Below are 22,533 nucleotides of genomic sequence, written 5' to 3' on the forward strand. Positions count from 1 at the left end.
CCACCGACTCACTTGACGTTTGCGAGAATGAATCCCCTGTCGATAGCTTCCGCAACCAGTGTTGTAGTGCGCCGGGTCAGATGGAATGGTTTAAATGAAAATGTCATGCGGGCCTACTAATATTTCACATGGTGACACAGGTTGGAACCTTACGACCGATACGTCTAAAATGCTTTCCTTGTTTTAGACCGTTCAACCAACTGTGTATTAACCCAATATTAATATAAAACAATATAATACTATTAACTAATCTAGGCTCAAAATCAATTGTTTCGCAACACGACACTATAATTCTTCGGATTTCATTACAAGAAACAGGAACTTGGGAGAAAGTTTCTAGGAATAAATGGCTTGGAAACACTTTTTTAAAGACTGACAAACACATCAGTGAAAGATATTTAATACTCTGATTGATAAATAAGAAATTAAATACGTTTGCAAAGATGATGAGTAAATCTGAATCTGATTAAACAAATTATTGTTTACTCCCGATTAATATCATACTGTTTTTCGCATCTGCATGTTTGTGTTAGTTTCGTGTACTTATATTCCTTTATAAACTAATTATTAGACCTGGAAGGTGCCTTGTTGACCCATGAATGACAATCACCTACCCAGTAGGGTACTGAAAATCGTGTTCTACTAGAACATCAGTCTCCAAATGTAAAGCATGAAACCCAATACTGTTTTATAAGTGTCAAAAAGCTCGTTTAATTCAATGGCAATTTTTAGTTTTAATTATACATATACATCTGTACATGTTACAATTTAAACTGATCTCGCGTCGACGGGAACATATCTTTGTTCGCAAACATAATCTGGCCCCCATATTGGTGAGGTTGATGGTCAAAACTCACAGTAACGACCGACTTAACCCAGTAATTTTACATTGATATTTTATTATTAATTGCCCTCTCATTTTGATCATTTATCACCGGACAATGCAGTAAATAATCAAATTAACCGTTACATATAAATCGTTAACATCACAAATATTTACATATACATTATTTCTTATTGCTCATATAAAGGTACACAAAATCAATCAGCACTTGACAATATTTTATAAATCCGTAGAAAATAACATTTGTATATCTACTTTCAATCATTTATTTACATACAAACTTTATGGAGGCTCACATGTTCGCATAAGCGTCTCATAAGCCGCGTAGAACGTTAGGTATCCGTGGGACTCGCTGGGTCGACTAACACTAAAAAACGAACAATTTACAGCTACCAGCGAACTGCCATAAAGTTTGAATCCTTTAATCCCGTACTTGCAATGAGAACTAGATATGTATTTTATTTAAATATTCGTCATAAACCGCTCTTGTTTTCATATTAATGTTAGGCATTGAAAAATGTTTACACTTTTTGGCAGTGTTAATTGTAAAAAGGCATGACTACATTCTACAGCAAGCCGACAAAAAACCGTCATACAAGCTCTGTTTTAATGATTAATTTAACAATGAAACGACAACATTACTATCCTATATAAATCGTACAAAATGACTTAATACGATACTATTAAAATATAATATTGCCAAAAATCTATGTGCTATACCATACAAAAATCTTACAGTAATTGTCATAAACTTTGATTCTGTATTTAGGTGAATACAAATGTAAATTTTATATCAACTGTATCAAAATTCGGCACTTATTGTAAATTAAAAATCATTACGTGTTTAAGCTGTTTTATATGTGTATCCGTGAGAATCAACTGCCGAAACTCCAGTACAACAACATATTATCTATATTTAGTCCGGTTAGTATTAAATGTGATATGTACAGGTGTTTAGGCAGTAGAAAGTAATGATATGATACACTAGGCGCTAAATTTGTACTTCTAAAGGCTTTTTGACTAAAACTTAAGGGCTAATTATAGGCGTTTGATAATTTTAACAAACAATATTATTGCAAATGTAAATAGATGTTATTCTTAATATTAACACCTTAATACTTCGACTTAAAATGATATTGCCGTAGTTAAACAATGTCATTCCGAATTCGCTTGGAATGTTGAATTTTTGTGCTTCATGTAATACATCTATCCTGGTCCTGGCGCTAATTATTAAAATTTTTGTTATAAAACACACATTTTGCTTATGTAAAAAGATCCTACACATTAAGCGTTAGATCCAATGAGCCCTCGATTACAACGATAATACAAAACTCTCATTTTCGTGTTATTAGGTCAGTAACTACGTAATTGATTATTCGCCATTTCAAAATATAATCGCAATTAAAAAACACGTTAAGTTTATTCCACTTAGTTCACCTAGGTGATATAACTCAAATTCAAGTGGGATTACATTTTTAATTGCAATTGATATACTGTGAAATCCGCAATAAACTGCCACACGCATTAACTGACACTTGTAATTCGAGAGCAATTATTGTATGTTTTTAAAAAGTAAAAGCCCATTTTGATTAGTCGTTATAGGTAGGCCCCGAATACATAGAAGTTTCGCTTTTTCTCGGTCTATATACGGTATTCGGTTATCCCCGCATGCGGGCTAACAATGAGACTCATCGGTCGATAAAAAGCTAGCGTCGTGCTGGGAATCTATCGTAGAGTGTTAGACCCGAACTGACGCTGCAAGAATATAAAAGCTGTTCTTTTCACCGCAATACAAGTGTTTAAATTATGGAATGCATCTAGTTATTTTTTTTTAATAATCTACGTTTCTTTTTTTAATTTACTAATGGAAGTACACGGCATATAGATACGTCTCAGGCCCGGAATTTAAAAACTAATGAAATGGCATGCGGGCTCTACGGCGTGCGGGAACAGAAATCTCTCAGCATGCGGGCGCTAACGACTAAAGAAAATGAACCGTAATGAATATGTTAATAACGTATAATCTTTTCTAACTCAAAATCTAACGCCTAACATGTACTTTCTTTGAATCTAGTATGATATCAGTCATGGATATAAGCATTGAATCTTTTTATACAAATATTATGTTTATATTAAGACTAGATTTGAAGTGGTCTAGATGAAGGCAGTATTTTGTGCAATTAATCATCACAGTATATTCCGTAACCTGTTTTACAATTAACACGAAACTAATCGCACTACGTCTAAAATTATGAAACTTTTTAAAAATATTAATTAGAACTTTTCAAATTTGTAAAGCGCAGATATCTAAGCTAATAATTTGACAATATAACAGTTCAAAGATGATATTTTAGTTGCTTTTTATTATCTTTAATGATTAAATTAATTACTGCTTTTGATATTACAAATTAATATTTTCGAGGTATACTAAGTTATGTAAAAAATTAACGATATACTTATTATTAAGATATGAATTAATAATAATACCTACTTATTGGAACTTATAGGAATCGACAACTTACAATTTTCATAGGTAAGGCTTATATGTAATAATTTACAAAATATACAAGCAGATCTGTCTGAAGTTAATAAAACTATTCAATTTTTAACAAACACCGAATATAATACAAACATAAATTAAACCTTCTTTTTAACAAGTATTAAACAAAACAAAAACAATTTATTCACATCTAAATATTTGGATATACTCCAGACCGATCTTTGTTATAATTTCGACATTAATGGAATGTAATCAAGTGGCACTTATGTCTGGATTAAGCGTTTTGTTACATCCCAAGTCAAAAATTAAAAAAAAAAACTATATTAATACTGTATAATTATTACTTTTAAAGGCACTAATTATTATGGAATACTTCTAATTCACTATCTTATAATAAACACGAGTGTATTATTTACTCCATAGTATCTTATAATTTTTTCTACAATTTGTAATAAATTGGAATCATTTTTTTTTTCAATTTTAATTCTTACATTAATAATCGATTGAAAATGAATATTGGTACATGAAACTATAAAATGTATAGGACATTATTTCAATATCTGGACATTATACCTTATGCTACATAATAATCACCTAGTATAAAAGACTTTTCATCAAAAAATAATAGGTAAGGCGTGTCGGCTATTCTATACTAAACAAAAAAAAATATTTAATACTCCCTGGTCGTTTTGATTATTTTAACAGCTTTCAAATCGGGCTACGGTATTGCTAAGGTACAATAAGTGACTAATTATGATTCATGAACTAATATAAAGAATGCTAATGCCATTAAAAATACATGTCAATATAATAACAATAATTGTATAGTTAACTAATACTCACATATGTATATATTACACTCAAACTGTACAATTAAATCATACACATTAAAAACAAACAATTTGCAAATTATTACAAAGCAAATTATATTTTTAATAACAGCACTCTTGAGCAAAATTATAACATAATAATCATATATTAATACAAAATTTGATTAAAAAATTATAAACATTAACTACTAGGTCCCAATAATTGGAATATAAAATTAAATCTAATACTATGACAACAAAACTGCTAACTTTTGGGTACATAAACATTATACTTTGGTCTAGTATAGTAAATTATTCCTTTGGGTAATTGCTGCCTATTCAAGGAAGCCTGAAACAGATAAATTGTTCATAAGTACATTACTATTACTAATAACATTTAAAATTTGGATGGATGGATGTTTATTAGTTTGTAGCGTAAACTGAACGGATCTCGATAAAATTTGGCCTAGATGTAGAGATTGGGTAAATGACACATCATATAGTATTTTAGGCACATCCAAAATCATAAAAACAACGAAAAAATTATGTAGTAGGTGCACCATTAAATTGACCATTCCTTTCCCATCCCTAATGTAGGGCATATTCTGGAAGAATACATAGGCTACTTTTATATCATGCGTACTTGGGCTTAATACAAATATCTAAATACAAACCTCATATTGACGCTACTGATGCTGACTTTCAACAATGAACATAATTGATTGATGTTGGTTACTGTCAGTGTGTATAGGCACTGACCGTAGACATTCAATTTGATGTGACGACCAATCCTTCTTCTGACAATATATCGAACAGTAAGGCGTACGTCTGCACAATGAACATTCCGCTGATGCTTCACGGTTACAATTCGCGCACTGTAAGCAAATAATTAAAAAAAAATCAATAAAACCAAAAGGAAGAGCTTCGGTGGTTTAGGGGTTTGAGGACTTACTTGTAATCAACAGGTCTTGGGTTCGAATCCTGCAATGTACTAGTGTTTTTTTCCATTTTTCAAATTTCATATGTACATAATTTACCCGACGTTCTTATTGTGAAGGAAAATATCGGAGAAGAAATTCTAGGATACGTATGATGTCAACCAACCCGCACTTGGCCAGGGTGGTTGACTACGGCCTCATCACCCCTTACTTAGGGTTGGCTCCGAGCCCCTCGGTGGGGACGTATAGTGAGCTGGTGATGAATAAAACCAAAAGCTTAATGCTTCTACACTAAGCAAATTATTGGACTAGCTTATATTTCTGAAGAATAAAGCACTTGCCTTTTTAGATACTGTGTCATCGACATTGTGCAAAGTCACTTGTTCAACGTCCACCTCCGCGTCTACCCCTGCAGCCAATATTTGGGATGTTCTCTCTTGTTCCAATTGTCTAGTGTTTATTACCCTAACATCTTCTACACACTGTTTTAATTCATTCGCAACCCTGACTAGCGACTGACCAACATCTTCTAAACGTTTGAGTACTCCACTTAAATCTGGTAAACCTGAAGGTTGAAAAAATATTATTTTAATAACATCGAAACGAATTACAATCAAATTAATTACCAAACAAATATTACGATAAAAATGCAACAATTTTGTTAGATTTCAAATAAATAGTGCAGTTGGTTTTGTAATTACCCTAGTTACGACTCATAAGTCTGTTACGATGACTTTTCTTTGTTAATAAATGAGTTTCATTATATTTGTATTGTATTATAACGAATATTATTGAATGGCAAAATATATTGGATAATAATTAAGTCTTTACTTCTCTCCACTTATCAATGTTGCGTGTTTAAAAATCTGATACGACGAACTGCACAGATCCCTGAGAATTGTTGCATTAACTTATAAAATAACTAAGAATGAAATAAAGAACAGTAAGCTACTATTTTAAAGAAACCGTTATGTGATTGCCAGCGCGGAAGAAGGTGAATATTTACAACTATTTTCTATTTACTAACTCTAGGACATAGTGGTACAGTCACTTCAATACAAAAAAATACACAGATATAAAATAAAAACATTGAAATTCATTACAAAAGCAGGTGTTGTATTATTTAAATATGCTGGTGGCTCGAAACATTGCCTTCGCAGTACTCAATTTTGGGTTAGCGTGGCGCAAGGGGATGTGAAGGGGCGTACTCTTAAGCCATCAAAAAGATTAAGATGGCTAGTAAAAGCATAACAGGATTTTCTAATCTTTTTTAATAATTCGTTGGCAGTAACTCAGGCAAACAAAAAATACGTAGCAAATATCAATTAACCAGTAAAACATTCAGAGCGTTAAAATAAATTACCGCCTAGTAAGAGAGACAATTGTAAATATTAACCAGATATTATATTACAGTCTTCTGTTTTCCCATTGTAGCTTTTAGTTTTAATTTTTCGCGATCCTGCTTGTATCGTTTGGATAGCCGTTCGATCGCGAAGCATGTTATTTCTTACAGGTAAATCTGCCAGCAAACAAAATCGTTTAAATTACATATGACGGTAAAATAATTTATTTCATGTCTCCTACAATGTTTATTGTATCTGATCGCGAATACTTAACGGAACGCACATTCATTTACGTCACAAATAGGTTTTGCAGTTAGACTATGAGTAACACGTCCATAGGCACCTCAAGTTACAGAAAAATTGATGTTTTTCATGTCGGCATCTATAGTCTATACTTATAATGAAGAAGTAGGTGTATGATGACTTAAAATATTAAGTAAAGCTGATCAAAAATATGTTGTATCAACCCTAATAAATTAAGCGATTCTCAAGTTTTAAAGTTGTTTATTTTCCTATAAAAGGCTGTTGACAATTTGTGTGAAGTTCGAGAATCACTAGGTTTATTTTATAAAAAGTAAACTAGGACTACATAACAATAATGCATTAACACAAATTTACTTTTTATGTGTTGATATGTCAGCCAGGCTAGCATTCATAACTATAAACTAGTTATCTGTACAAGTTTAGTTGCTTACTTAAGTAATTATTGGCTTGGCATTTTCGCACCACCGGTTTCAACGGGTGTCTAAATTACATTCGCATTTTGTAAACATATTTGTCGTTAGTACGAACTAACACGGCAATAAGAAAACTTAAGGAGCTTAATAAAGCTCCTTATTAAAATATTTATAATTGTCGGCAGTGCTTACGCTAGTCAAAACACATGTTGAACGCTTGTTTAACTATGTGTTCCGAAATTAATTATTTTAAACAGTTACATTATGCAATGCAAACACGCTATAGTAGACAATTGATAAAATCAATCAGCAAAGTGATCCCTTATACTCAAATTATTAAAATTAGTAAATACAACATTTAAATGAAACTGTATGAAAATGTATATAGTCATCTCTCTCTTTCAAGAAAAACAAAAGAATGGCAATACGTTAGTTAACAGGTATTATGAAATAAGAAAATCATATAACAATACACAGTAAATGATATTTCCAAATACTTCGCATCCGCTCCTCATTGTTTTCTATCAATAACTTCTTGTGTTATTGTTGAGATTCTATAAGATGTGTCTATAGCATCAACCGAATTCTAAATATCATTCGCAATGCAGGTATTCTAAGGGGATAATCAAATCTTACGCGAAGAGTATAGTAAAAAATTAAACACAATGCAACACTTATGAACAACACAAAAAAATGTATTTCACTCGCGCTAAATTCTAAGCTTTATACAGTTGCGGAAATGAGCAGTGTTTTACTTTCTTTACTAATAACTTTATTTTTTGCAACTTGACAAACTCTGCCTCTTACAAATAACCAATTAGGTAGCAGTGATTTGCGCATACCAAAGGATAATGATAAAAAGGAATAAGCCGCGTAAAACTGACTGACGTTTTGTCCTACAGACACATTTAAAGCGTCCAATTGGTTCTTTCGCGTCGCCGTCTCAATGTGTACAAACCGTTAAAATAGTTACAGCTTTTAAAGTGGATCACCACCAGATTCCCCAATACATCATGACAGACAACACTCAGCAGCCAATAATATAGTACTCCACATGAATAAATTGCATAGAGGGCTTTACATACGGGCACTGCTTATATTACATCGCAATAGGCCTTAAATATTCTTACATTGTCAGCAGACAATATTAATGGTTTCCCTAATGAACTTATAATTACATTTTAAACCTAGCTGTGTTTATGTGGAAAATATAACATTTTAATGATTCTATGGTTGTCTTACTATAGAATTTGACGTGATGCCACTACAAGGAATAAATAATAGTAGTTTCTGTATTATCAAAGAGAATGGCGATAAGTATAGTTACAATCATCTGGTAGTTGAATTCTATGGTTATATGCATTCTATAAATTAGTATAGACTATAGATGCAAAGATAAAAAAATACATCAATAAAATTAAATTATGATTTAGAGATACACTTGCTTTTGAATTCTAAACTACTAAAAAAACAATTAATCTGTGTAAGGATGTTTATGTTTGTTTGCCTGCATTTTTACATACTTTGTAAATGACAATAAAGCTAATTTTATATAAGTCACTAACAAAACTTTTATTGAAACCTCAGCAATTCAAATGGAATAGATAATTTTACTATACATGGTTTAAATTATATATTTGTGATGTTGTTGTTGATTTTCTGATTTTTTAGACACATCTTGTCCTAAACCCTAATGAAATAAATGTTCTTCATGCCACAATTATCTCGTAACAAATTAAAATCAAAATTATGAATAGGTACTTACTCTTTTCAGTGTTCAATGTTGGATCAGGCTTTGTTTCAGGATTTTCCATAATATGATATTCATTACTAGATTCCAAGCCATCTGTAATGGACTGCCATGCCTCTTTAGAATGACTATTGTTGCTTGTCTGATGAATATTATCCACATCACTCTCTGCAAGTACACTTTCACGCTTTGATTTTTTCTTCTCTTCTGGTTCTTGATTTCGTCTTTTCCTTTTATACGGAGTAAACAAACGTACTGGTCCCATTGCTGAAATTGACAAAATAATTTTGATTATCACATACAGAAGCAACATTTTTAGCTACAACTATCGGTTGAAATGTGTCTTTTAAAGCAGGATTGCCATTATAGAAGTCCATTTTACACATTCCTCTGTTTACTTGATGTCCACTATGAGATGCGGTGTACCATTAAAGAAAAATCTTATAAACTATTTAAATTAAACTAATAATGCTCACATTTTCACTATATTTAGTGTTGGATTATGAAAATTAAAAATAATTTGAACTAATTTACTTATTGTAAAATTCTACTTTAAGTCGGAGGACAATTGTCAATGTTTACTTATCATTAGTCAAATAATGTACAGTAAATATTTACAATTTCACTAATGTCACTAGTAAATATTTAAATACTAAATTAAAAATTAAATCACTACTCAATGTTGCTATCTTTCAATCTAAAATATTTTAGTTTGAAAGACATCATAATAAAAGTAAGGTTATATGATTGTTTATGATAGAAACAAGTTTAAACTAATTAGTACCTGATTGATCATCACAGCACGCCCCACAGGTACAACTTGTTGCATGAGGTGCCAAAATACCTTCATCAATTAAAGCTTGAATACTTCTTCCACCAAACCTTATTGACCTTTTCCAATCTTTACTAGACGCGCGGCCACACATAGCTTCGAATTCACTTGGCGTGAGCCATTTCATACCGTACTTGATACATCGCCCGCGACCTCCAGATCCAAATCTATGTTTGTGTAGTTCAGCTGATGTATTTTTGCAACGCACTGGAAGAACTGGCATCAACGCTGTTTCCGTCCATGAACGAGCACTAGCAGCTCGCGACGGTGGTGTAGTACTTGAACTGGCGTCCTCATTCGACTGCTCCCGACTTTGCGACGGTGGTGAATTTTGAATAACAATATGTGTCGCTTTTATATCTTCGGTAACAGGACCACCAGAAATGAAACCGTTGTCCACACATATCATAGGCTTGAAATGCGGTAGCTGATCCGACGTAATTACGTTGAATGTCGTACCTGTTATGAGTGTGCCAACTGGCAAAGAAACTGGCACAGTAATGACACCATTTGAATCACTAGAAAGTCGAGCAGTCTTGATTTCACTTGCCAAAACAGTACCGCCATCAGTACGATCGGATTCGTTCTCGGTGTCCGTCGCCAGAGGATCGTCTTCGGAAACTTCGGTAATGTCCGGCATAACGACGTTGTCCGAAGTCCTATTCTGTGCCATTACTTTCTTCCGGCTTTCGTGAAAAACTCCCTCGCGTAGGGACCGTATTTTGGACACTGACATGAAAAAAATCACCCAAAAATTCCCACCAGCTTTGTCCGACACAATGTAGAAAATGGAATGAAAACATTCAAGTACGTAATGGCGGAAAATTCGAATAGTACATTAATAAAAACAAATGCATTCTTGATTAAGATAGAAGTACAAAAATAGATTATCTTTGCATTAAAATCACGTCAAAAAATTCTTTCATGTTTTAATATTTCAAAAATATTTTAATTTTGTTTTTTTTTTGTTGCCTCAAAATTCATATCACAGATTATATTTCAAATGCGATCAAGTTATTATGGTAAATCCAAAGACTTAATTTTTGTAGACAGGACAGGAAACAAGGTCATGTCAAGATAATCAAGTTAACTGGTAATGAAGTTAACAGTTTCAAGTTATATTTTATAACATAAACAAAACACAAACAAGTATAATTAAGTTTATAAAAACACTTTCTATTCTACACTGATGTATAGGGCGAGAATGCCCTTATTAGTAAAATGGAGTACTAGGTAGAAAGATAGTTAACAACAAGTGCTAGCTACTGGCGTAATGCATTTCCATATGCCAGTAAAATGTACACGAGACCATACAAGATGAGACGTATCAGTTTTAAAGTCCCTAACCCACTTCCTCCATCCCTCAAATTACAGTCCAGTTAGCGATTCCACATACCTACCCGTAGCTAGTACGTGCCAGTAGTTTGCATATAAGCGTGTCAGTTACTGGCATGCAATTTAACGCCATAACCTATAGACAATGGGAGTGTGTCCTAATGCACGAAGACAGTGGCATTGCTCGTGGACAGGCGCAATGCACTCTTTGGAATTTTGATAATTTTCTAAACCTACTAAACTCTTTGTTAACTTGCAAGCGAACTAAATTATTGGAAGTCAACAGAACGTTAACTTTTTTTCATTTATTGGGGTAAAAGTTAATATGTTAAGTAGAGCGTTAACTTCGTTAATGCCGAAAATCTAATGAACGAGTTAATGCCCGCCCACCTTTGCGTATTGTCACCTCATGCAGTGAAAGGGAAAGAAAGGAAGTTAGTTCTCAATGTGGTTTAACTTTTTTGTCATATGTGGCAAAGAGGATTTTGCTTTGTGTATTATTTACTTTGCCCAAGTACATTTTCCACATTTCCACATACGAGTTGCCACTATCAAAATATCTACAAAATAGGGATTGCTATTTCTGTTTTTTCGAAGCCAATAAGAGAGACAACAATATGTTTTGGTAAAGAATTTCGACAAACGAAACTGGCGATAAGTAAGAACAGTAACAAAACAAGATAAAAAAAATAATTAACTCACAGCCATGGTTTAATATTACATATTTAAATTACGAGTGTATTTTATTATAATATTGACTCTTGGTTTGAAATATAAGTGCAAAAATATTTTTATTCTTTGACGAAAACTATATTTTAAAATTGAAAATCTCGTAATATACTCAGTTTCGCCAATTTAAGCTAATTTTTGTTTTAAGATTGCTTTTTCGACAACGAATATATTATATTTTTAGCTATTAATATTGATCTTACAGACTTGCGCAGTTAATGCAGCCTTTGTCTGCCATTGCTTGCGAAAAAATATTGTCAGTTTGAAGTTGCGAAGTATTGACATTTACTGATTTGTGCACTATGTTTGTATTTGTAATTTATAATGTATGTTTGTAATTTATATTGGTTTATATTTATAAATTAGATAGTTCAATTATTTTGATCTACTTTGAAGAAAAATTTATTATATAATTCCACGATATTTTTTTTTTGTTTGCAGTGATAAAATTACTCATTTACCATGGAAGATATACGTTCTAAATACAAATCTATACAGAATGGTTCCCATCATATTACATTAGACTGTATACATCCGCAGGTAAGCTAAGCTTAGTTAGTTTTTAGCCAAATTACTAATCTTTGTTAGCCTCCAGTGGTGGACATTCCATAGGCGATGATCTCCGTAAAACTGTCGCTTTTGCTCCCTTCTCTGGCTATTGTCTTTAAGCACACTTAGTAAATTATTTGTAATTTTTTAATATTGGAGGATGTCAATATTTGTAGTGCTGTTGCTTGTTCACAGTTTGGTTTATTTCTACATGTCTGTACCATTGGGATATACAGTCAACACATGGCTCTCCGTATCATGTTCATCCTTATCCTTCTCCTATTCGTCTACAACATGCTTTTACAGCACAGACCAGCCCAAAGATGTTCCACCCAAAAGGACTTAAACCTCATCGCGTAAGTTCAAAACATCTTAATAGTTTATGTATTATTATTAAACATGTTTTTCTAATGAATTTAAATGTATTTCCAGGATGGCAAAATACTTGTTACACCAACTGAGAGTCCTATCCTTGGAAGGGCCCTATGCCTCACTCCTAGGGGCAGTCCACTACCAGGCCACATATCTCACCTGAATGATAAATTCCAAGACTCACTTACTATCACATCTGACACAGATGCTTTGGTTGCCAAGATAAGTGCCATGTTCCCAACTGTTAGTGAGACACACATAAAAATATTATTAAAAAAGTAAGTCCGTTTTATTGTACTTATTTTAAGTAATAATCAAATATGTTATTTAAAAAAGTAGTTAAATAGATGTATAGTCATGATATTCTTTTTAAATTACTTGAAAATAAGATTTGAGACTGTTGTCCTCCATCCATCCTAAACTTAATACATTCATGTTAAAATTAACATTATAGTATTCACATTTTAGTTTATAACACTAACACTAACACTAACTAATTAGTTGAACCACAAAATTTTAACAGTTTATTTTTCCTAATTCAGATATTACAACCGTGAAGCAGTAGTAATAAGCGCATTACAAGTTGAGAAACATCCTATAACTACACCTGGGCCTTTAAGTATGTCCCCTTCAATGGCACGCCTGCAGAAAGGTGCTGTTGGTGTCTACTCCGCAATGCAACTTGCTAAAGGAGGATCATCTATGCATGGGTCTAGTCATTTGACACCTCTTACTGGGACACCGCAAGGTAAAATTGCCTGTTTTAATATCATGCATGCGGATCAGAGATTATGAACTTGTTAAACTGCAAAATACCAAGTTCTGTATGTAATATAATAAAGTATAAACACACACTACTTCATGGTGTAGGATGTCAGCAATTGGACTTTAGGTTATAGATTTTCAGGCTACTAAACTTAGGGTAATTAAATTGAAAAAAAAACCCTAATAGAAAGGGACTATAAACTACAAGATGCGAACAATAAGGAAGCAAGATTGCCATGGTATGGTAATTGGTATCCAATGTCAAAGGCCTTCATTGTCATTTGTGCATTTGAACATTTGAGTTACAGGAACAGCTACTGTATAAATTAAGATTAACATTAGCCTGTCTCGACATATTTTATTACAAAGTACCATTGATATTTCAGGTTCTCCATTGCTTCTGAGACCAGCTTCAGGGGCATCAAGCTACATGGGCATGGCAAAAGCAGTTGATGGTCAAACAAAACATCAATCACCAAAAATGAAATTGAAGTATGTATCCTAGTAGAGAAATATAAGAATTAGGGTTTACTGGTACTGTTGACAGGCTGTCAACAGGGGAACTTCAATCATTCCGATATTAAGTTCTATTTAAACCAATAGGTGCTCAATTCCTGTTGCAAAGGATGGTTGTATGCAACATGTCACTTTGTAAAATAAAATTAAGATAGTTCATGATTAACTAAGAACAATAAAAAAAGGCAGAACTATCTGTCCCTTTAGCATTAACTAAATTAAGCTTAAGTAATAGATGCCATACTTTACATGAATTTGATTAAAATAGAAATCAGTATGCATATAATCTTTATTGATTAATAAAAATTATATTATTCACAGGTATCTTAAAAGTATTTTTCCAAAAGCAGAAGAGACTTTAATTCTGGATATATTAGCAAATAAAGATGATAATGTTCAAAAGGCAAGCGAGGAACTCATCGGTATGGGTTTTACCAAAAAAGATACTTCAATACAAAAGAAAAAGGATAAAGAAACACCACAACCTGTGAAAAAAGTTGTTACTATAATGAAGACAACAGAAGAAAAAATGCAATGTAAGTTATACTCAGACTTAACACAATCACTGCCACTATGATTTAATAAACAAGTTGATGGTATTAAAATCGATCAAATAAAAACAAGGTATACAATAAAGTAAGTAAGTTGACAACGGCCTTGTCGCCCTAACTTAGGGTAAGCTTCAAATGACCTTCTCAATGACCCCATTGCAAGGCTTGAAGCTTACTTATGCTTACTTATAGACCATAGGTCATATTTGACAGTGGTAGTGCCCGCTTTAACATCTTAGCACTGCAGGGCTGGCACGACCGGTGTAATACCACGACCACACAGAAGACAGGTGTGAAATGGAACCAATGCCGTGTTTCGTCTGATGAGTGTTGTGCAGGAGGCCTAATTTAAGTCCCTCTCTCTTTACTACCCTTTTCTTATGAGACGATGGGAAGGGAAAGTGGATTTGACGATGGAGGAGATGCTTAGGAAGAGGAAATATCGTCTTTATGTGCGTCTCCTCCTCCGTCGGATAAGGGTAGGCGACGCATCTGCAATTGTAGATGTTGTCTATGGGCAGCGGTCGCTTCGCCATTTTGGCGGATTCAGGTGGCCGCTTGCTCATTTGCCATCTTATGTTATAAAAAAAATAATAGTAAACTGCTGGTAATCTTACTTCTTATCAATATTATAAATGCGAAACTTTGGATGAATGGAAGACAGTTTGTTAGAGTTGGTATCCTAAATAGCTGAACGAATTTCTATGAAATTTGGCTTAGATGTAGAACATAGTCCGGAAGAACACATAGGCTACCTAGTTTTCTTGTTTTATTCCATGCGGACGGAGTCGCGGGTGAAAGCTAGTTATACAATAAAAATGAATCTATTAAACATATACTATTTAAGTAATTATTTTTGTTTTAGTAAAGCAAAAGTTGCAAAAAAAATTTAACACAGTAGCTGAAAGGGTTATTTCGATAGCTCTAGAAAGTGTCGATTTTAATGAAGAAAGAGCTGAACAAATATTAAATGCTGTGGTCCAAGAAGAGGATGCACCCAAAGTTAATAAGAATATTGAAATCAAAGAAACACATAGACCTGGTCCTATAGACATTACAAAAGGGTAAGAACTCTTTATAAAAACAATATTTCATTGAATTCCATTTTACTATCTTGAAAGAATTTTTTTTTTTTTATTTAAACTTCTACACTGATCTTTATAAAATATTACTATATAAATACAAATACTTCCTCTTTAAAATATTAGTGTACATGAAAAAAGTATCATATGTCTGTAAGAAAGATTAACAGATATTAATTAGAGCAAAGGGTAAAGCAAAGCAACAAAATAGTAATTTTTAAGAAACCCATCCTAATAAAATTCATACAAACATATTATTTTTATGTAGTCCATATATCAAAAGTAACAGAACTTACTTACTATTGTCAAGTGTATTTTACAAAGTTACTTACCATTCCACTTTCATATTCAGTAGTATCAAAAAATAATCTAAAGTCATAATTCCTGGCGCTTATTATGTAAACCTTAGCTCCAGTAGCTTCTTAGCTTCTCACTGTATAAAAATACATAAAAATTGATGGTATATTTGTTAAATTCAACATCAGCTCCCAATATGTCCCACTGAGACTCGGAGCCAACATTAAGTTACTATCTTTATTTGGTAATAAATAATATTTTAATCGACAATCAATCTTTATGTATTTATCATTTCATAAATATATAAACGGACGTAATTGATGAGTAACATACAATTAAAATTATACACAAAAACATACAGACAGACCTTTTGGGAAGTCGGTCAAGAATTGTATAAAATAAATTGGATGTAAGGTGTTAAAGTATGTTTAATGCCATCAATGGTATCCGTATCGTCATATCACTCATCCCCTGGGTGGCAGTGTTAGCGGCGATGTGGAGCAGCCGCCGAGCCGGCCGCCCCCCGCGCCCGCCTCACGACGACTCAAGATATGGACCGAACATCTGAAGTATGTCTTGCATGCTTGTCTTCCGTACCTTTCTCCCTCTTGACTCTAACAAAACTGATAAATCCTGTCGCAATGTCTTAGCAATGGTTTTTTTCTATTTAAATATGAAGCAAACACACTTTTTTAAATTGGATGTCAATCACAGCATGTTTTCGAATTAATAATTGTTATTTATAACAAAAAGTTACGACGTTATAAGCTATGTATTTTCACCCTCTTTAATTTAGGGGGATGAACAAATTAACAAAAAATGATGCGAGAAAGGAAGGAAGAAGGAAAGGAGTCAATGTAAAGAAGTAAGATTGCTGATAATGGTTAATAATAGACAGTGACAAAGATCTTTGTTGTCATTTGAGCATTTTAATTTTGACATATCGATGTCGTACGGATAAAGCCACAAGAAAACAGCTAGTTTTAAACAAATGAATTTTTGGAAACAATTGCGACAGTGTTGAGATAACAGAATTCTATTTTTAATCCGTTGGCACAAATTAAACAGCTTATTGATCTAAACTGTAATTATAGTATAGTCTAATTAGGAACTATATAGTTATTCATGTTTGTGTGGTAATAAATGTTTTTAAAATATGAGTGTTTTAACATGGTCTTATATATTACGTTTAGAAATCACACGGTTGAATTAATTTATTGAGTATGCATTCTAGCATGTTTTTTGATAGAAATGTCTATATTTTTCTAAATAGTTGATACCTGTTTCAAATTAGACATTTTAATATGAGATAGTCATGTATAAAATTGAATGTTCAACATTCTGAATAATGTTATTGTGTGGTTGAAGAAGCTTTACTCGTTTTAGTTTTAGTAATAAAACATTTTCAGCATCACCTTGACAATTATCGGTAAATATATCTCTCCATATCGTGAGTTAGATAATTGTAAAATATTTAATCTGTGATTGATTAAGTGTTAGATTATTTTCCAATAGTGATGTGTGTTAGAAGTTACAGTCAACATAGATATCATAGTCATTACCATAATCATTGTTTCTTTAGCATCGTTAATGATTATAGTTTGGAATCCCGTACCAGCACTTAGTACCTGCATTTATATCACAACTGCATACTAAAAAATAGAGCAGTTTAGTTAACATATTTAGACAGATATTAGGTTATATGTGTTATAAGTGTTTAAATTTAGAAAGAATAGATGGTGAGATATGTAAAAAAATAATTCAATAAATGATTTGTTTTGTTTTAAATATTACAGGCCAATATTAAAGACGAGTGCAAGTGTGGAACCTAAATACAAATCACAGTATCGTATGGCGAGTAACGGCCCTAACCCATCACTACGACAAGGACCGAAGGATAGTTTGCTTCTGTAAGTGTTTCTTAGCAAAATCTTACTAATACGGATGCATGGATATTTAATAAATTTTTTTAAACTAAACAGCTGAACGGATATACATGAAATTTGGCATGTACATAAAAAATAAAATACATACGCTGCTTATTTTGGTTTTTATTAAATTCGTACTGACGAAAGCTAGTCTTGAATAAAAGTAACAAAAGGAATTCAAAGCAGAGATTTATTTCTCGCAATACAATGTCTGAAATGTTAGCACTACATATTTTTTTTTTATGCAGTTTAAAGTTAAATCGTAATATCACTAACATAGTTGAATACCAAAGCTGTATTGTTTAAATGAAATTAATTAGTAATACATTTTTGCAGGGAGGATTACATGGCGTGGAATGGACCGAACCCGGAGCTAAGAAATGGCAGAACAGTAAACCCCGAAGGTCCAGAGAAATGCGAGAAAAAATTTACTCTTGCTCGAGGACCAGCCGAGCTCGCTAAAGGCCCAGCTGGTATTGCGACTGGATCCATTTATCAAAAACTAGCAAAAAAATCAGCTAAGATGTAAGTTTTACACGACTAGACTTATTTTAATACTTGGCATGCTGGGAACGTTTCTTGTAAATAATATCGCAGTTTTCGATTCACTGCGATATATCCAGTTAACGAAATATCCGATTTACTAAAACAACACCCGCTGTACATGTAATTTAACGCAAGTATTGTATTAATACAATATATTCGTCTCGTTGCACATATGAGTTAAAACAATTTATAAATCAGAGAAAATGATTAAATAATTTCATCTAAAATTCTTGACACTACTATAACGCTTATTAAGTAATACTTTTACTGAGGCAAAAGTTGTTTTTATGGTGTAATTCAATGTTTTTTTATACAACAATGACATAAGTTTATTTTCAGCGCTATCTAAATTACCAAACGGATATGGGAACAATACAGATCTTGAAGATAGAAGCGAAACGATGTTTACATTAATATTTAATTTCGTTATTGTTACATTGTAACTTTTTAGGTTATTATTTGTTTAAAATTCTTGTCCGCTTCTGTTTGTTAATTATTTATTGTCACACATACCAATTGCATTGTCTAAATTAACACATTAATTAGGAGTTATAGAAATTTTCCCATTTAATTTCAATTATTTTGTTTGGAACTTATTTCAAAATATATGCATAGGTATAATTTATCAACATGACAAATATTTTATCTTAAAAGATATTTACTTCACTTGCATTTTAATTCTTAAATAATCCTAGTCTCCATTTCTTTAATATTTCATTGTTAATATTTTAAACTAAAATAGGAATAAATGTATCCTGTAACAAGTAGAACAGTATTATGTTAGTTATAGCTGAAGCCACTGTTAAAACATTATCGTCGCTTCCATTCGTATAAGGAAACTGATAGATATAACGGTATTAGATTTGGCCCCTATGTTCATTTTTCAAAAAATATTTCTAACCCTTTGTGTTCTTCCAAACAGTGATCTTTATCTTTACTTAATTTTAACCATATCTGTGTCTGGAGCTACCCTTCTAACAACCATCTATTCAAACTTTCGCATTTGTTATATTATATAGATGATTCTGTATAGTGGTTTCAGCTGAAGTAAACGATTACAGTTATTATTTTGTGCCAAATGTTAATATTTTTAGTATCCCAGTTGATTCCCTTTTGATATATTTTTTTTATATTTAGTGGTAATTGTTTATTGTTATAGATGTTAAACTACAAATTCGGATTTATCAAACAGTCTCTATTTTGTTTTTTAATTCCATTTTAACAACTTGACACTGATTTCAAAATGTCCGAATTTGAAGCTTTTCCCTAAACGCGATATCTCATTATGAGGCCTTCATATTTATGGATCTCAAGTAATGTAGGACTCTATTTTCATTGTTGTACACATTAGACTAAAACAAACACTTAGATATAACTTGAATTTAAATCTACATGTTCTTTACATTTAATATGATTAGTATTTTTTTAAATAATCTTTAATCGTTATTCAATTTGTAGCATAAATAGTTCTTCCTCGTTAGTTTAACTTCTCTTATTAAAGGTAATCCAAACTTGCCATTAAATATAATGAACAAATATTTTTATCAAAATTTAGTACCAAATTAATATTTTTGTATGGCACAATATCTGCGTATGCTTACTTATGTATACTGTAATTCATTTTAGGATATAGATTGTTATATAAGCGTAAAAGGTTCAAGAAAAATAAAATAGTGTAGTTCTGTATTTTTAAACAATCTTTTTCTAGCCTCTGTTGAGAAAGTTGAGAAAGTTGCCACAATAGTGTTATAACTAGTAGTATGTTTTTATATCTTGGCCAATCTAGATGTTATATTAATTGGATATAGAATTACTCAGTATTAAGCTTAGATTTTAAAAGTTAAGAATTTACATCATATTCCCAAATATATTTAAAGTTGATTGTGCTCAAAATCGTTATAGGTATTGTAGTGATTAGCTTTTAGTTCGGTTATCCTAAGGTTTGCACTATTAATTCAAAGACATGAATACATCATGTAGGCAATAAATTACAATACAAACAATGGATGTCTGTAATTTTTCTGTAGGACAACGAAATATATTACCTCATAGCTGTAAATTATAACTGAAAATCCAAAGAATTGTCCCCCATACATGTATAATTATACAACATGTTTCAACCATGTGCGTCGTCTTTATGCATAGCTGTATGTGAAGGCCGTGTTCTAAAAAAGAGAATTTATCGTGCATCTGAAAGCCAAAGATTTTCGCATTCATTATCTTCACGGTTTCTATACGAAATCCACGGCTGCAGTAAATTTCAAGTCATGCCACGCTGTCAACTATCACAAACCTAATGCTGCGCACAATTGCACTTGCGTAGGGATCTTCAATGGTCAGAAAGATTGTAAACACTCTATTTATAGCAATAATTTATTACTAAAGAATTCAGTAGGTTTCTAGTCAATTAAGTTTAGGTATAGATTGTAGACTTTCAAATTTCATATTTTTGCGACAATTGTAAGTCTTTTTTCGAAATAAAAATGTTGGATTGCCTAATTCTGTGTTTTATTACAAAATCCATTTAGCTCACAGTAAGAAATATTGTTTCAGCTAATAATAAATAATTACAGCTTACTTGAACTCCAGAATCAAGAAGTATAGCAAATTCACTTTTGTGTTACTTGTTTAAATTGTGCATATTTTTTCTCGTAAGATAAAATCAAACTTTTAATAACAAAACTATAATAGATAAAAACCATTCTTCCAGGAAAAAAATATTAGATAAACGAAAATGCAATTAGTAAATAATTTGCATAAAGAAATCATTCATATATGTAGATGTAGGGATTTGATTCAACTAAGGCGATATCCTTCTCCAATTGACGAAGTTCTTGTTCCATCTTAGTTTTTCTGACAATTTTCGGTACCGTGTCCGTGAGCATCGGCAATTGCAAGAAGGCCTTTTGCATTAATTGCCAATTTTGCTTCAGATCCTAAAAAAATATATCAATTAACTATAGTTTGTAATGCAGACGGAAAAAAAAAGTTTCGTGCACTAAACAAAATATCGTTATCATATTCTTACTTTTCTGAAGCATAGTTTCGTTTGGAGATCTGATTATGGATGACATCAAAACAATCGTTTACTACAGAACAAGTGCATGTCATTATTTACAACTTACATCTAAAAGTTTTTGTCGCTCCTGTTCATTAATGAGTTTGCATAGGCTTTCCTTGTTTTCTTCGGCTAATCTCATTTTTTCCAATCTCTTCTGAATTTTCCGATTTCTTTTGACCAAATATTCGGGCATCTGTCCAAAATCCGGTCTGAGACAATATTCCGGAACTTCACCAGAACCTTTAATCTTTTTTATGTGGCCATCTCTAGTATCCACTAACCTATGCATAAAGTATGACAATCAATGTACTATTAATATAAAATTGCTGTTATTAAAGTTTAGTATGAAATGTGCATAAAATGTTATTGGTAATTTGTTGATCTGTGTACATAAACTAGTTGGGTACCTTGGTTCAACTGGTCGCGGTTTTGCTTTTAAGACTGCTTTCATATTCCGCACACGAATATTAATTTTAGGCTTTTCCTTAACCTTTTCCGGGGGCGGACATCTAGGCACCGCAGGTAAATTGCCGATGATGCACTTATGGTCAGATTTTTTAGGCGGCTGACCAATACCTTCACCTTTCTTTAGGAATTGTTCCGGCGGCTTCAAAGGCGTCTCTGCGTATCCAAAAGTACGTCTTCTCTGAGGAATTTTAGTTTCTTTAAGCTCTCTTTCCAGTTTTGATTCATACCTATAAATTAAAGCGGGTGAGTATCTGTTAATTTAGCCAAATTATTATGTATAACTTAAATTGTCGAAATTTATTTATATATTTTCTGCGTTATTATTTTACTGCTTGTGTAATGATTATTAATAAAATTTATTGATTTACCGAGGCGTCTTGGGCGGTTCTGGTGGAGGCTTATCGAGTATTCTGTATATGACTTCGTCATGATGCGTTATCTCCACTAAGGACATTGATTTTGATTTTAACGAATTATATATTTGAACAGGGAGTAAAATTCAGATTAAATGTACAAAATTATAAAACCAGTTTAGCTTATTCCAGGAATAATACTATTTTGGTTGCTATGGAAACATTGAATTCAGGCTTTTGTCAGGTTTTTCGGTTACAATGGGAAAGGCCAGCCGGGACACAATCAGA

At 32.2% G+C, this 22,533-nt stretch overlaps 3 protein-coding genes across 7 annotated transcripts; 1 reads left to right on the forward strand and 2 right to left on the reverse strand.

Annotated features, from left to right (window-relative positions):
• Positions 1–4,360: 4,360 nt before the first annotated feature.
• On the reverse strand, positions 4,361–10,454 carry LOC106110259. 2 transcript variants are annotated; one of them, XM_013292015.1, is made up of 6 exons: positions 9,646–10,454; positions 8,877–9,128; positions 6,488–6,610; positions 5,433–5,656; positions 4,828–5,028; positions 4,361–4,502 (listed from the first exon to the last, which is right to left on the reverse strand). In XM_013292015.1, exons 1-5 carry the CDS (start codon positions 10,427–10,429, stop codon positions 4,840–4,842), a joined length of 1,572 nt encoding a protein of 523 aa, XP_013147469.1. In that variant the 5' UTR covers positions 10,430–10,454; the 3' UTR covers positions 4,361–4,502; positions 4,828–4,839. The 2 variants fall into 2 exon arrangements, with proteins under 2 accessions (XP_013147469.1, XP_013147471.1); XM_013292017.1 differs by lacking the exon at positions 6,488–6,610.
• Positions 10,413–20,862, forward strand: LOC106110260. 4 transcript variants are annotated; one of them, XM_013292020.1, is made up of 12 exons: positions 10,413–10,500; positions 12,199–12,297; positions 12,502–12,662; positions 12,739–12,956; positions 13,221–13,426; positions 13,830–13,935; positions 14,281–14,495; positions 15,376–15,574; positions 16,372–16,458; positions 17,686–17,799; positions 18,154–18,342; positions 18,703–20,862. In XM_013292020.1, the coding sequence occupies exons 3-12, from the start codon at positions 12,630–12,632 to the stop codon at positions 18,710–18,712; spliced, it is 1,377 nt and encodes a 458-aa protein (XP_013147474.1). In that variant the 5' UTR covers positions 10,413–10,500; positions 12,199–12,297; positions 12,502–12,629; the 3' UTR covers positions 18,713–20,862. The 4 variants fall into 4 exon arrangements, with proteins under 4 accessions (XP_013147474.1, XP_013147472.1, XP_013147473.1 ...); XM_013292018.1 differs by lacking the exon at positions 10,413–10,500 and adding an exon at positions 11,848–12,083; XM_013292019.1 differs by lacking the exon at positions 10,413–10,500 and adding an exon at positions 11,848–12,061.
• Positions 20,863–21,015: 153 nt separating this feature from the next.
• Positions 21,016–22,480, reverse strand: LOC106110261 (enkurin). The gene is made up of 4 exons (XM_013292022.1): positions 22,261–22,480; positions 21,832–22,119; positions 21,489–21,705; positions 21,016–21,299 (listed from the first exon to the last, which is right to left on the reverse strand). Exons 1-4 carry the CDS (start codon positions 22,344–22,346, stop codon positions 21,129–21,131), a joined length of 762 nt encoding a protein of 253 aa, XP_013147476.1. The 5' UTR covers positions 22,347–22,480; the 3' UTR covers positions 21,016–21,128.
• Positions 22,481–22,533: the final 53 nt, after the last annotated feature.

The sequence above is a fragment of the Papilio polytes genome, unplaced genomic scaffold (genome assembly GCF_000836215.1).
Source record: "Papilio polytes unplaced genomic scaffold, Ppol_1.0 DF820711.1, whole genome shotgun sequence".
Taxonomy (NCBI): Eukaryota; Metazoa; Arthropoda; class Insecta; order Lepidoptera; family Papilionidae; genus Papilio; species Papilio polytes.

Excerpts from the sequence above, each read along its gene's own strand:
- LOC106110259 (XM_013292015.1), bottom strand. The coding sequence starts at position 10,429 with ATGTCAGTGTCCAAAATACGGTCCCTACGCGAGGGAGTTTTTCACGAA. Across the intron at positions 9,129-9,645 it reads GTGCTGTGATGATCAATCAG|CAATGGGACCAGTACGTTTG; the intron begins GTACTAATTAGT and ends TGTCAATTTCAG. Across the intron at positions 5,029-5,432 it reads ATGACACAGTATCTAAAAAG|TGCGCGAATTGTAACCGTGA; the intron begins GCAAGTGCTTTA and ends ATTTGCTTACAG.
- LOC106110260 (XM_013292020.1), top strand. The coding sequence starts at position 12,630 with ATGTTCCACCCAAAAGGACTTAAACCTCATCGC. Across the intron at positions 12,957-13,220 it reads ATAAAAATATTATTAAAAAA|ATATTACAACCGTGAAGCAG; the intron begins GTAAGTCCGTTT and ends TTCCTAATTCAG. Across the intron at positions 13,427-13,829 it reads TCTTACTGGGACACCGCAAG|GTTCTCCATTGCTTCTGAGA; the intron begins GTAAAATTGCCT and ends TTGATATTTCAG.
- LOC106110261 (XM_013292022.1), bottom strand. The coding sequence starts at position 22,346 with ATGTCCTTAGTGGAGATAACGCATCATGACGAAGTCATATACAGAATA. Across the intron at positions 21,706-21,831 it reads CCGCGACCAGTTGAACCAAG|GTTAGTGGATACTAGAGATG; the intron begins GTACCCAACTAG and ends CTTTATGCATAG. Across the intron at positions 21,300-21,488 it reads AGCGACAAAAACTTTTAGAT|GATCTGAAGCAAAATTGGCA; the intron begins GTAAGTTGTAAA and ends ATATTTTTTTAG.